The sequence below is a fragment of the Mustela erminea genome, chromosome 4, assembly GCF_009829155.1.
Source record: "Mustela erminea isolate mMusErm1 chromosome 4, mMusErm1.Pri, whole genome shotgun sequence".
NCBI lineage: Eukaryota > Metazoa > Chordata > Mammalia > Carnivora > Mustelidae > Mustela > Mustela erminea.
This window is the reverse complement of record NC_045617.1, coordinates 124491511-124505849: the sequence shown is the minus strand read 5'-3', so window position 1 is coordinate 124505849 and position 14339 is coordinate 124491511. Positions and strand designations below refer to the sequence as shown.

At 39.6% G+C, this 14339-nt stretch overlaps 1 protein-coding gene across 6 annotated transcripts in view; it reads left to right on the top strand.

Annotated features, from left to right (window-relative positions):
• Window positions 1-2710, top strand: part of EXOC2 (exocyst complex component 2) — a 276866-nt gene extending 274156 nt beyond the window's left edge. For all 6 annotated transcript variants that reach the window (XM_032340937.1, XM_032340932.1, XM_032340936.1 and 3 more), the window contains one exon: window positions 1341-2710. In XM_032340937.1, coding sequence (XP_032196828.1) covers window positions 1341-1434 — 94 coding nt within the window. In that variant the 3' untranslated portion in view covers window positions 1435-2710. The remainder of the gene's footprint in view (window positions 1-1340) is intronic.
• Window positions 2711-14339: the final 11629 nt, after the last annotated feature.

Below are 14339 nucleotides of genomic sequence, written 5' to 3'. Positions count from 1 at the left end.
GACATAATGAAATTGTTTATGTTTCACTAACTCTATGTTAATGGTCTTGACCAGAATTTAAACTCTGCTACTCATAAAACAGGAAATTCTGACCTGAGACAAAATGCAGGCCAGGCAAATTTCATAAAAGCTCAACCTACCCTCAACTGAGGTAGTGGAAACATTGTAGGTCTTTGCTTCTCCACTAACAATAACTGAAGTCCACCTGCCTTTGCATTTGGCTGCTTAGTCTACAGACATGAAAACCATGGTATAGGCTCTGTGATTTTGCATAGGTGAGTGTTATGAAAACTCAGAGGTCAGAGAGAACACGTGAGGCTGGGAAAATGTCACAAGGAGACAGTGTTCTAATTTTGAGCATTGTTAAACCCATGAAATAATCTTTTGACTCCAGTATCACTAAGCCCACTTCTTTCCTTCATCTGAACCAGATTACACATCAAACCAGTTAAAGTTAAATTACACATCAAACCAGTTAAAGAAAACAGTTGAGTTATTAAGTACTAGTATAGTTTGCCCACTGAGTTAGAACTGACCTTGATTCTTCTGGTTCTTAATTCACCACTTCAGTTTACCTCTCTCCCAATATTTGTTCAAAACAAAAATGCAAAATAGGAGGAGCTAGACAATAGACCGGTAACTACCTACGAGTTAGAGAAAGGAGAAAGGTGGCCACAAAGGGGCAGCACAAGAGGATTTGGAGGGTGATAGAACTATTCTGTGTCCCTATTATGGCAATTAGGTTGCTAATATGTGTTTATCAGTATTCATAGAGCTGTATGCCAAAAAGAGTACATTTTAGTATTTTTTAAATTTTTAAAAAGTGAATGTAAAAAAGTACAAGCCCAAGCATTAATATATTTTAGGAAGAAATCTAATTACTCTAGGGAAAGGAGGTAGGTGGGAGATTTTTATATTATAAATATAGATATGTGTATAAATACATAATCCTTTTGGGCGCCTGGGTGGCTCAGTGGGTTAAGCCGCTGCCTTCGGCTCAGGTCATGATCTCAGGGTCCTGGGATCGAGTCCCGCATGGGGCTCTCTGCTCAGCAGGGAGCCTGCTTTTCTCTCTCTCTCTCTCTCTCTCTCTCTCTCTCTCTCTCTGCCTCTCCATCTACTTGTGATCTCTGTCAAAAAAAATTAAAAAAAAAATCTTAAATACATAATCCTTTTGACTAGCTCCTTTGACTAATTTACTTCTGTTATTAAGAATCAATAAGTAAATAACTTCAACAAGCAGAAGCTCAAGCTGAGCAGTTGCCTCCCCTGAATGTTTTCTTAAGTTGCTAGGCAACGTTCACTCTGCCAGGTTGTAAAATAGATTCTCCTCCCTACAGGTTACTGGAAGAGCTGCTGAACAAGTTCAAGAGTAGCATGCACTTGCAGCTCACCTGTTTCCAAGCTGCTTCTTCAACTATGATGAAAACATAAATACCGCCCAAAAAAAAGGGCATTTGAAAGATAAAAAGTAATAATTGTTATCACTTTATTAAGTGCCCTAAAGGTATTAGCATACAAAGCATTAGGTTTGTACTCTTTCTCTTTTCCCCAAATTGGCGGCTTAGAAAGATGTTTGTATGTTTTATTTCAACCAAAATGACCCAGTTTGAAATGCCCAAGCAATAACTTGTTTTGTCATTTTTACAAATACCTCTAACTCTCCTAATTCAAGTGGAATTTTAGAAAATTTGCAGTTTGCCTAAGAAAATGTTATATTTGGTGTAAATTATTTGTGATCCAGATGTCCATGAGTTAACTTTGTGTCTTGCTGCCTCATTTTTATTTCTCACTGAGCTAATAAACATTAAACACCTTTCAGTGTAGGTTTTCTTTGTCCCACTCACTCTTAAAGTGTTTTTTTCATGTCAATGCATGCCTGCCCCTTAGGACCCATTTGTTACTGTGGTAGAGCTTAGATACCCCAATAGATGCTGGTGGAAATAGCTGCAGCCTTCACTGCCTCTTAAAGAACAAGCCAGGCCCCCTGGTGACAGCTGACACTCCTGCCCACCTCTGTTCACTCCTTCCCCTCCAGCAATTTCTTTTCTCTCCACTGCTCCTTACCATTTGAAGTATCTTGCTCAGTAGCTAAAAGAACATTGCTCTGGCGTAGTCTGTGTTTTCTGAAGATTCAGACACTCCTCTCTTACCAGGCAGTAGGAGCTGCTGATGAAACTCATGCCATTTGTCCTACATTCACTGCTGACTTCGTTTACCAGCATAGACGCAGGGCACTGTGACCTCTTTCAAAGGCAGCTTTCCCTACCTAATTTTACCATACCGTTTACTCAGAAAACTGAGTAATTCTCTTACCCATTGGCTGTGTGTTAGGATTCTCAAATTTTTCTATGGGTGTCATAGAATCCCTTGTTAAGGCTGAAATTAATATCTTTACTAATACAAGTAATTTTAGAGTACAAATCACCAGATACAGTATCCATTATTTGGAATAAGTCAGTGTTGTTATGTTTATTCATTTGGTGTATGGGGGAAATCATAATAACTGGAAGTGAAAGTTTAATTTTTACAAATGTGCTTGATAAAACTTACTAAGTAATACACAGAACATTGTCTCTCCTAAGCATGTTAACTATTGCACCTAACATGATGATGAACTAAATTACAAATCTACAGTCCTGGATGTTTGTATTATTTTAAATATCTACTACAGCGCATTTGTCCAATAAAGAATGTATCTTTAATACAAGATGTAATTTAGTTGTCATTTTTTTCCCAAGCGTCTTTATTTCTACATTTTCATTAGCTATATAATTTTTTATGTCTAGTTTTAATGTGCAAAATAATTACTTAAATTCTAGTTTACCTTATACATGTCTAATCATTGTCAGAAAGCATTTATCAGCTGTTCTGCTAATTCTCTACTTGTTGGGGGCTTACCATATGCTAGGCATTATACCAGATTACCTCATTTAGCCTCCCAATAGCCTTGTGACAACCTTATGAGCTAGAAGATATTACGTCCATTTCACAGATGAGGAGGTCGGGGCTTAAGAAAGAGGTTGGTGGCTTTTAAGACCACCAGCGCAGGATGCGTCACTGAGAGTTGTCTAGCTTCATCACTCCTTAAATTACCCATGGCAGTTCTTCCTCCCAGCCAAACATGCTTTCTGCTGTCCCTCCATCAGTGACACAGCTCAGGGAGCATATAAGTACTAGAGGATAATAAAACTTAAGCAAAATAGGGACAAGTAAGTGCTTTTATGGCTCAGAGAATGAAGGGTAGGCACATAAAAACCCCATACCCAAATGAGGTGGTTCAAGGGCTACTATTCCAACAAGTCAAGGGGACTTCTTGGAAGAAAGGGGGATTTCAAGGCCTTCTTGAGGTACAGAAGAAGAATTCAGTGGTTAAGAGGAGAAAGCTGAATACAATGTAAGTTAGAGGAAAGCTGAGAGGTAAACCAGGACTTGGAGCAAATTTACAAAAACACAGCCAAGAAAAAGAGTTAAGATACTCAAAGGTGCTTTCACACACAGGTAGCATTGGTTTTAGCACATCCACATTAATGTGGTCAGCCTGGCTGCACATGAGTTAGCAAAGTCAGCCTCACCTTCAGTGCTAAAAATGTATTAGGAATAGTTTGGTTTTACTAAGACTTTCTATATCAGTATGCCATGAAAGTGGCATGCTCTAGAAATGATTCTGGCATTGCAAGACAAGCATCATTGTTGTAGACAAGCTTTCTGAGGCACTCTCTTGTCTCTGCATCCTTGAAAATAGCTTTCTTAGAGGGGATAAATAGAAAAGATAATACTTTAATTCTGGATTTGCTACACAATTGTAATGTGTTTCTTTTTTGATCATGTGCTATAGAATATTGTTAGTTGTGTAAGAGAGTTACGTGTTTTCTGAAGTTATTATAAATTTCAACAAGCTTTTAAACCAAGATTAGGTTTCTAAAGTAAAGTTAACTGTATTTTACTTTTTTCCTTTTACTCGTTTTCAGTTATTTATTTATTTATTTATTCATTCATTCATTCATTCATTCATCTGAGAGAGAGAGAGAGGAAGAGAGCATGAGCTGGGGGACTTGTTTCCAGGACTTTGGGATCATGACCTGAGCTGGAGGCAGATAAAACCACTGAGCCACTCAGGTGCCTCTGTTTACTCACATTTTTTATTCAATTTTATCCTATGTATCACGAAAATCTTTTTGTTCTTGGCCAGTCTATAAATACATGACAATAAATACTTTATAAACAGGATCCGGTCTTTGGGTTACCTGTTGGTAATTTAGCTAATAAAAGCCAACAGTACGTCAAAATACCTTTTTCCCATCTAGCCCATAAACTCTTAGACAACAGCTGGCTACAGTGTCTTCATCAGCATCATAACCATGACTCCTGTCCCACTGGCTATGTTGCTATACTCATTGTTGATAGTGATATGGTTGTTCTCATTATTTTTATCACATTTTTCTTGTAATGTTCTGTCCCATCTGCCTACAAACTCTTCAGCTAGTCACAGATCCCTGAGAAGACAATTACATGACCACTACCTGCTGAAGAAGCCCGCAGAAGGACTCATCATAGAGGGAGGAAGAGAACCAGGGAAGAGTCATGGAGTGGGAGGGCATGTCACAAAAATCAAGGGAAGAACAAGGGGGCACCTGGGTGGTTCATATGGTTGAGCGTCTGCTTTCAGCTCAGGTCATGATTCCAGGGTCCTGGGACTGAGTCCCACATCGGGCTCCCTGCTCCTTGAGGATCCTGCTTCTCCCTCTGCCTCTGCCTCTGCTTCTCTCTCTGTCTCTAATGAATAAATAAATAAATTCAAAAAATGGGCAGAAGGCATGAACAGATACTTCTCCAAAGAAGACATACAAATGCTAATAGACACATGAAAAAATGTTCATCATTAGCCATCAGGGAAACTCAAATCAAAACCACATTGAGATACTACCTTATACCAGTTAGAATGGCCAAAATCAACAAGACAGTAAACAAGTGTTGGAGAGGATGTGGAGAAAGGGGACTGACCACTCTTACACTGTTGGTGGGATTGCAAGTTGGTGTAGCCACTTTGGAAAACAGTGTGGAGATTCCTTAAGAAACTAAAAATGGAAATTCCCTATGACCCTGCAATTGCACTACAGGGTATTTACCCCAAAGATACAGATGAAGTGAAAAGAAGGGCCATATGTACCCCAATGTTCATAGCGGCAATGGCCACAATTCCCAAACTGGAAAGAGCCAAGATGCCCTTCAACAGATGGATAAAGAAGATATGGAATATTACTCAGCCATCAGAAAGGACAAATACCTGACTTTTATATCAACGTGGCTGGGACTGGAGGAGATTATGCTGAGTGAAAGAAATCAAGCAGAAAAAGTCAATTATATGGTTTCACTTACTTGTGGAACAGAAGGAATAACATGGAGGATATTAGGAGAAGGAAGGGAAAAGTGAATTGGGGGAAATTGGAGAGGGACGAACCATGAGACACTGTGGACTCTGAGAAACAAACTGAGGGTTTTGGAAGGGAGTGAGTTCGGGGAATGGGTGAGCCTGGTGTTAGGTATTAAGGAGGGCATGTATTGCATGGAGCACTGGTGTGATGCATAAGCAGTCTTGGAACACTTAAAAAATAAATTTTAAAAAATTGTTTTTAAATCTCTTTAAAAAGGGAACAAGAATCATGTTAGAATAAAGAGATTATTGGCAAGGTCAAATGTTGCAAATGTGTCCCAACAGATGAATTCTGAGAACTGTTTGCTAGACTTGACATTTAGAAAATCATAAATGACCAGAGAAACGATGAGGAAGGAATCAGAAACTTCCTCTTAACTCACCCACAAGGGCTATCAAGAAAGCCATCTCTTTCTTAAAGATCACAAAGTATCCTGCCAGAGCACAAAAGTGAAATTCCTAAGGGTCAGTCTTTAAAACTTTTTTTAAGCTTCCTTTTCTTTTTAAATTATTTTCCTAGATGTCTGATCAATTCCTGCTGCCCCTGCTTCTTGTCCTTTTAAAACGACTTACAAAAATTATCCCCATCCCTTTCTTTCTTCCAAAGCTTTCCTTTAAAAATGCTTGTTAAATTTCTGTAACTAAATTGTAGGGGTTCCTGGAACCAGGCCTCACCTGAGTATGCATGCACCCAATGTCAGATGGCCATGGAGTTGTCTTCCATTCTACTCTGTGTCTGTGCCCTCAGCTGCCCGCCCCCCCCTTGCCAAAGCCCTTGGATGGCATAAGGAGCTCCATGTGCTGCAGCCATTGGGCTGCCTCAGTGTGGTTACTGCAGTTTCTAGCCCAGCAATTGATACCAAATAAGCCCTCCGGAAATATTTATTCAATGTTATTGATGAAGTTATAGTAGCAGATGTGTCAGATTACCTTTTTACATTTTTAAGCTACATACATAAAGAGTCAAGTGGTTCCACAGAGCTGGTTGTGAAAACGAGCAGTCAGTCCCTCTATACCCTCCCTTCACATTTGCCCACTTCCTAAAACCATTCACTTTCAGCTCCTTTAGCTAATCTGATTCTTTTGGTATTTACCTCAACCGTGTCTAACTTAATAGGTTTATACTGTTACTTTTTATTTCTTCTGCTTAGTCTCTACTGTCTTCCTTAAAGCAGAAGATGAGAACTTAACTCTCCTTCATCACCTCTACCATATAAGCACACCTCTCTAGCCTTTCCTCCCAATATGTTTGCTTTGGTTGCCTCATTATTCATTGTTCAAGTTATACTTACGTAAATGCCTTCAGTGGTAAGCCAGCAATATACTAGCATCCTTTTCCTATTGTACTTTTTTATTTTTAATGTATTCTATGTGGTTTTCTCTCATCCCCAAACCTCTTCCACCCAAGTTATGCAGAACGTCCTTGCATTGTATTCAAACACATAGATATTTCATCAAGTTTATCTTCTTGAAAAATCTCACCAACAGCTTCTCAGCATTCTCTCATCTAGACTGGATGCTCTCTAGGTCAGCCTCACATCTGTCTTCTCAGAGTCTTCCCATCATCATCCTAGATTTTTTCTCTGCCCTTCATTAGTATTGAATCAACTGCTTTTGTGTCCCATAACATCCTCTTTCCTGATTTGCTCCCTTCACTTGATAGAACTCAACCTCCAGTAACTAACTGGGGAAAGACTACATGGGAAGTAACTTTTGAGAACACTGAAAAATAAAATCAATATATTTTATATATTAATATTAATATTAAATTTTTATATATTTTATGTTTTATATATTTTATATAATTTTATATTAATATAAGAATATGTTATGTTTTATATAGTCATATTTATATATAATTTATATATTTATAAATATATATGCATATATTTCATATATTTTTAATTAAATTTATTTATTTTCAGGATAACAGTATTCATTATTTTTTCACCACACCCAGTGCTCCAAGCAATCCGTGCCCTATAATACCCACCACCTGGTACCCCAGCCTTCCACCCCCCCCGCCACTTCAAACCACTCAGATTGTTTTTCAGAGTCCATAGTCTCTCATGATTCACCTCCCATTCCAATTTCCCCCAACTCCCTTCTCCTCTCTAACTCCCCCATGTCCTCCATGCTATGTGTTATGCTCCACAAATAAGTGAAACCATATGATAATTGACTCTCTGCTTGACTTACTTCACTCAGCATAATCTCTTCCAGTCCCGTCCATGTTGCTACAAAAGTTGGGTATTCATCCTTTCTGATGGAGGCATAATACTCCATAGTGTATATGGACCACGTTTTCCTTATCCACTTGTCCGTTGAAGGGCATCTTGGTTCTTTCCATAGTTTGGCAACCGTAGCCATTGCTGCTATAAACATTGGGGTACAGATGGCCCTTCTTTTCACTACATCTGTATCTTTGGGGTAAATACCCAGGAGTGCAATGGCAGGGTCATACGGAAGTTCTATTTTTAATTTCTTGAGGAATCTCCACACTGTTCTCCAAAGAGACTGCACCAACCTGCATTCCCACCAACAGTGTAAGAGGGTTCCCCTTTCTCCACATCCCTTCCAACACATGTTTCCTGTTTTGTTAATTTTGGCCATTCTAAAAGGTGTAAGGTGATATCTCAATGTGGTTTTTTTTTTTAATTTTTAATTTTTTATAAACATATATTTTTATCCCCAGGGGTACAGGTCTGTGAATCGCCAGGTTTATACACTTCACAGCACTCACCAAAGCACATACCCTCCCCAATGTCCATAACCCCACCCCCCTTCTCCCAACCCCCCTCCCCCCAGCAACCCTTAGTTTGTTTTGTGAGATTAAGAGTCACTTATGGTTTGTCTCCCTCCCAATCCCATCTTGTTTCATTGATTCTTCTCCTATCTACTTAAGCCCCCATGTTGCAATACCACTTCCTCATATCAGGGAGATCATATGATAGTTGTCTTTCTCTGCTTGACTTATTTCGCTAAGCATGATACGCTCTAGTTCCATCCATGTTGTCGCAAATGGCAAGATTTCATTTCTTTTGATGGCTGCATAGTATTCCATTGTGTATATATACCACATCTTCTTGATCCATTCATCTGTTGATGGACATCTAGGTTCTTTCCATAGTTAGGATATTATGGACATTGCTGCTATAACATTCGGGTGCACGTGCCCCTTTGGATCACTACGTTTGTATCTTTAGGGTAAATACCCAGTAGTGCAATTGCTGGGTCGTAGGGCAGTTCTATTTTCAACATTTTGAGGAACCTCCATGCTGTTTTCCAGAGTGGCTGCACCAGCTTGCATTCCCACCAACAGTGTAGGAGGGTTCCCCTTTCTCCGCATCCTCGCCAGCATCTGTCATTTCCTGACTTGTTGATTTTAGCCATTCTGACTGGTGTGAGGTGATATCTCATTGTGGTTTTGATTTGTATTTCCCTGATGCCGAGTGATATGGAGCACTTTTTCATGTGTCTGTTGGCCATCTGGATGTCTTCTTTGCAGAAATGTCTGTTCATGTCCTCTGCCCATTTCTTGATTGGATTATTTGTTCTTTGGGTGTTGAGTTTGCTAAGTTCTTTATAGATTTTGGACACTAGTCCTTTATCTGATATCTTCTCCCATTCTGTCAGTTGTCTTTTGATTTTGTTAACTGTTTCCTTTGCTGTGCAAAAGCTTTTGATCTTGATGAAATCCCAATAGTTCATTTTTGCCCTTGCTTTCCTTGCCTTTGGCGATGTTCCTAGGAAGATGTTGCTGCGGCTGAGGTCGGAGAGGTTGCTGCCTGTGTTCTCCTCAAGGATTTTGATAGATTCCTTTTGCACATTGAGGTCCTTCATCCATTTTGAGTCTATTTTCGTGTGTGGTGTAAGGAAATGGTCCATTTTCATTTTTCTGCATGTGGCTGTCCAATTTTCCCAACACCATTTATTGAAGAGGCTGTCTTTTTTCCATTGGACATTCTTTCCTGCTTTGTCGAAGATTAGTTGATCATAGAGTTGAGGGTCTATTTCTGGGCTCTCTATTCTGTTCCATTGATCTATGTGTCTGTTTTTGTTCCAGTACCATGCTGTTTTGATGATGACAGCTTTGTAATAGAGCTTGAAGTCCGGAATTGTGATGCCACCAACTTTGGCTTTCTTTTTCAATATCCCTTTGGCTATTCGAGGTCTTTTCTGGTTCCATATAAATTTTAGAATTTTTTGTTCCATTTCTTTGAAAAAGATGGATGGTACTTTGATAGGAATTGCATTAAATGTGTAGATTGCTTTAGGTAGCATAGACATTTTCACAATATTTATGCTTCCAATCCAGGAGCATGGAACATTTTTCCATTTCTTTGTGTCTTCCTCAATTTCTTTCATGAGTACTTTATAGTTTTCTGAGTATGGATTCTGTGCCTCTTTGGTTAGGTCTATTCCTAGGTATCTTATGGTTTGGGGTGCAATTGTAAATGGGATTGACTCCTTAATTTCTCTTTCTTCTGTCTTGTTGTTGGTGTAGAGAAATGCAACTGATTTCTGTGCATTGATTTTATATCCTGACACTTTACTGAATTCCTGTACAAGTTCTAGCAGTTTTGGAGTGGAGTCTTTTGGGTTTTCCACATATAGTATCATATCATCTGCGAAGAGTGATAGTTTGACTTCTTCTTTGCCGATTTGGATGCCTTTAATTTCCTTTTGTTGTCTGATTGCTGAGTCTAGGACTTCTGGTACTATGTTGAATAGCAGTGGTGATAATGGACATCCCTGCCGTGTTCCTGACCTTAGCGGAAAAGCTTTCAGTTTTTCTCCATTAAGAATGATATTTGCAGTGGGTTTTTCATAGATGGCTTTGATGATATTGAGGTATGTGCCCTCTATCCCTACACTTTGAAGAGTTTTGATCAGGAAGGGATGCTGTACTTTTTCAAATGCTTTTTCAGCATTTATTGAGAGTATCATATGGTTCTTGTTCTTTCTTTTATTGATGTGTTGTATCACATTGACTGATTTGTGGATGTTGAACCAACCTTGCAGCCCTGGAATAAATCCCACTTGGTCGTGGTGAATAGTCCTTTTCATGTACTGTTGAATCCTATTGGCTAGTATTTTGGTGAGAATTTTCGCATCTGTGTTCATCAAGGATATTGGTCTATAGCTCTCTTTTTTGATGGGATCCTTGTCTGGTTTTGGGATCAAGGTGATGCTGGCCTCATAAAATGCGTTTGGAAGTTTTCCTTCCATTTCTCTTTATTGGGACAGTTTCAGGAAAACAGGAATTAGTTCTTCAAATGTTTGGTAGAATTCCCCCGGGAAGCCGTCTGGCTCTGGTCTTTTGTTTCTTTGGAGATTTTTAATGACTGTTTCAATCTCCTTACTGGTTATGGGTCTGTTCAGGCTTTCTATTTCTTCCTGGTTCAGTTGTGGTAGTTTATATGTTTCTAGGAATGCATCCATTTCTTCCAGATTGTCAAATTTGTTGGCGTAGAGTTGCTCATAGTATGTTCTTATAAGAGTTTGTATTTCTTTTGTGTTAGTTGTGATCTCTCCTCTTTCATTCATGATTTTATTTATTTGGGTCCTTTCTCTTTTCTTTTTGATAAGTATGGCCAGGGGCTTATCAATTTTATTAATTCTTTCAAAGAACCAGCTCCTCGTTTCGTTGATTTGCTCTATTGTTTTTTTGGTTTCTATTTCATTGATTTCTGCTCTGATCTTTATGATTTCTCTTCTTCTGCTGGGCTTAGGGTTTCTTTCTTGTTCTTTCTCCAGCTCTTTTAGGTGTAGGGTTAGGTTGTGTACCTGAGACCTTTCTTGTTTCTTGAGAAAGGCTTGTACCGCTATATATTTTCCTCTCAGGACTGCCTTTGTTGTGTCCCACAGATTTTGAACCGTTGTATTTTCATTTTCATTTGTTTCCATGATTTTTTTCAATTCTTCTTTAATTTCCCGGTTGACCCATTCATTCTTTAGAAGGATGCTGTTTAGTCTCCATGTATTTGGGTTCTTTCCAAACTTCCTCTTGTGGTTGAGTTCTAACTTCAGAGCATTGTGGTCTGAAAATATGCAGGGAATGATCCCAATCTTTTGATACCGGTTGAGTCCTGATTTAGGACCGAGGATGTGATCTATTCTGGAGAATGTTCCACGTGCACTAGAGAAGAATGTGTATTCTGTTGCTTTGGGATGAAATGTTCTGAATGTATCTGTGATGTCCATCTGGTCCAGTGTGTCATTTAAGGCCTTTATTTCCTTGTTGATCTTTTGCTTGGATGATCTGTCCATTTCAGTGAGGGGAGTGTTAAAGTCCTCTACTATTATTGTATTATTGTTTATGTGTTTCTTTGATTTTGTTATTAATTGGTTTATATAGTTGGCTGCTCCCACGTTTGGGGCATAGACATTTAAAATTGTTAGATCTTCTTGTTGGACAGACCCTTTGAGGATGATATAGTGTCCTTCCTCATCTCTTATTATAGTCTTTGGCTTAAAATCTAATTGATCTGATAGAAGGATTGCCACTCCTGCTTTCTTCTGATGTCCATTAGCATGGTAAATTCTTTTCCACCCCCTCACTTTAAATCTGGAGGTGTCTTCGGGCTTAAAATGTGTTTCTTGTAGGCAACAAATAGATGGGTTTTGTTTTTTTATCCATTCTGATACCCTGTGTCTTTTGACAGGGGCATTTAGCCCATTAACATTCAGGGTAACTATTGAGAGATATGAATTTAGTGCCATTGTATTGCTTGTAAGGTGACTGTTACTGTATATTGTCTCTGTTCCTTTCTGATCTACCACTTGTAGGCTCTCTCTTTGCTTAGAGGACCCCTTTCAATATTTCCTGTAGAGCTGGTTTGGTGTTTGCAAATTCTTTCAGTTTTTGTTTGTCCTGGAAGGTTTTAATCTCTCCTTCTATAGCCTAGCTGGATATAGTATTCTTGGCTGCATGTTTTTCTCATTTAGTGCTCTGAAAATATCATGCCAGCTCTTTCTGGCCTGCCAGGTCTCTGTGGATAAGTCAGCTGCCAATCTAATATTTTTACCATTGTATGTTACAATGGTAACATATTTTTTTTTGAACTCTAAGTACAAACGTCATTTCTATTACATGTATGTTAGTAGTAGTAGTAGTAGTAGTAGTAGTAGTGAAATAAAAAGAGGGGATGGGGGCTCTGATACTTGGTTTTCAGAGCAAGCCATGAACTTGGGCCTCAGTCCTGATCCAAGCAGAGCCCAGCACGGGCTGCTTTCAGGATTTTCTCTTTGTCACTAAGACTTGTAAATTTTACTATTAGGTGACAGGGTATGGGCCTATTCTTACTGATTTTGAGGGGCGTTCTCTGAACCTCCTGAATTTTGATGCTCGTTCCCTTTGCCATATTGGGGAAATTCTCCCCAATAATTCTCTCCAGTATACCTTCTGCTCCCCTCTCTCTTTCTTCTTCTTCTGGAATCCCAATTATTCTAATGTTGTTTCATCTTATGGTGTCACTTATCTCTTGAATTCTGCCCTCATGGTCCAGTAGCTATTTGTCCCTCTTTTGCTCAGCTTCTTTATTCTCTGTCATTTGGTCTTCTATATCGCTAATTCTTTCTTCTGCCTCATTTATCCTAGCAGTGAGAGCCTCCATTTTTGATTGCACCTCATTAATAGCTTTTTTGATTTCAACTTGGTTAGATTTTAGTTCTTTTATTTCTCCAGAAAGGGCTTTTATATCTCCCGAGAGGGTTTCTCTCATATCTTCCATGCCTTTTTCGAGCCCGGCTAGAACCTTGAGAATTGTCATTCTGAACTCTAGATCTGACATATTACCGATGTCTGTATTGATTAGGTCCCTAGCCTTTGGTACTTCCGCTTGTTCTTTTTCTTGTGGTGAATTTTTCCACCTTGTCCAGATAAGAGTATATGAAGGAGCAAGTAAAATACTAAAAGGGCGGCAACAACCCTAGGAAAATATGCTTTAACCAAATCAGAAGAGATCCCAAATCGTGAGGGGGGAGAAAGGGGATAAAAAGAGGTACAAAAAGAAAGAAAGAAAGAAGAAAAAGAAAAGAATTAAAAAAAGAAGATGAATAAAGAAAATTATAAAAAATAAAAAATATATATATTAAACTAGTTAAAAAACGTTAAAAAAGAAAAAGGTAAAAGTTAAAAAAAATTTTAGCAGAAAAAGAGAAAAAAAATGAAAAAAAAAATTAAATTAACTGCAAGACTAACAAATCACAGGGAGAAAGCCATGAGTTCCGTGCTTTGCTTTCTCCTCCTCTGGAATTCTGCTGTTCTCCTTGGAATTGAAACCGCACTCCTTGGTAGGTGAACTTGGTCTTGGCTGGATTTCTTATTGATCTTCGGGGGGAGGGGCCTGGCGTAGTGATTCTCAAGTGTCTTTGCCCCAGGCGGAATTGCACCGCCCTACCAGGGGCTGGGCTGAGTAATCTGCTCGGCTTTGCTTTCAGGAGCTTTTTGTTCCCTGGGTCCTTTCCGTAGAGTTCCAGAGGACAGGCATACAAATGGCGGCTTCCTAGTCTCCGGCCCAGAGAAGCCGAGAGCCCGGAGCCCCACTCCTCAGTGCGCCCTCAGAGAACAGCGCCCAGTAACTCCCGTCTGCCTGACGTCCAGCTGCGCTCCAAGCTCACCGAGCCTGTGACCGGTTCAAGGTAACCCCGAGCTGTGAGCTTACCGCCGGCTCTGTCTCTGTAGCCGGCTTTCCCGTTCCAATACCCGCAAGCTCTGTGACACTCAGACACCCCCGATCCTTCTGTGACCCTGTGGGACCTGAGGCCACACTGACCCCGCGTGGACTTCACCCCAGTTTATCCTCTGGAGTGATGTCCCTCAGCAGAACATACTTTTAAAAGTCCCGATTTTGTGCGCCGTTGCTCCGCCGCTTGCCGGGAGCCGGCCCCTCCCCCCAGG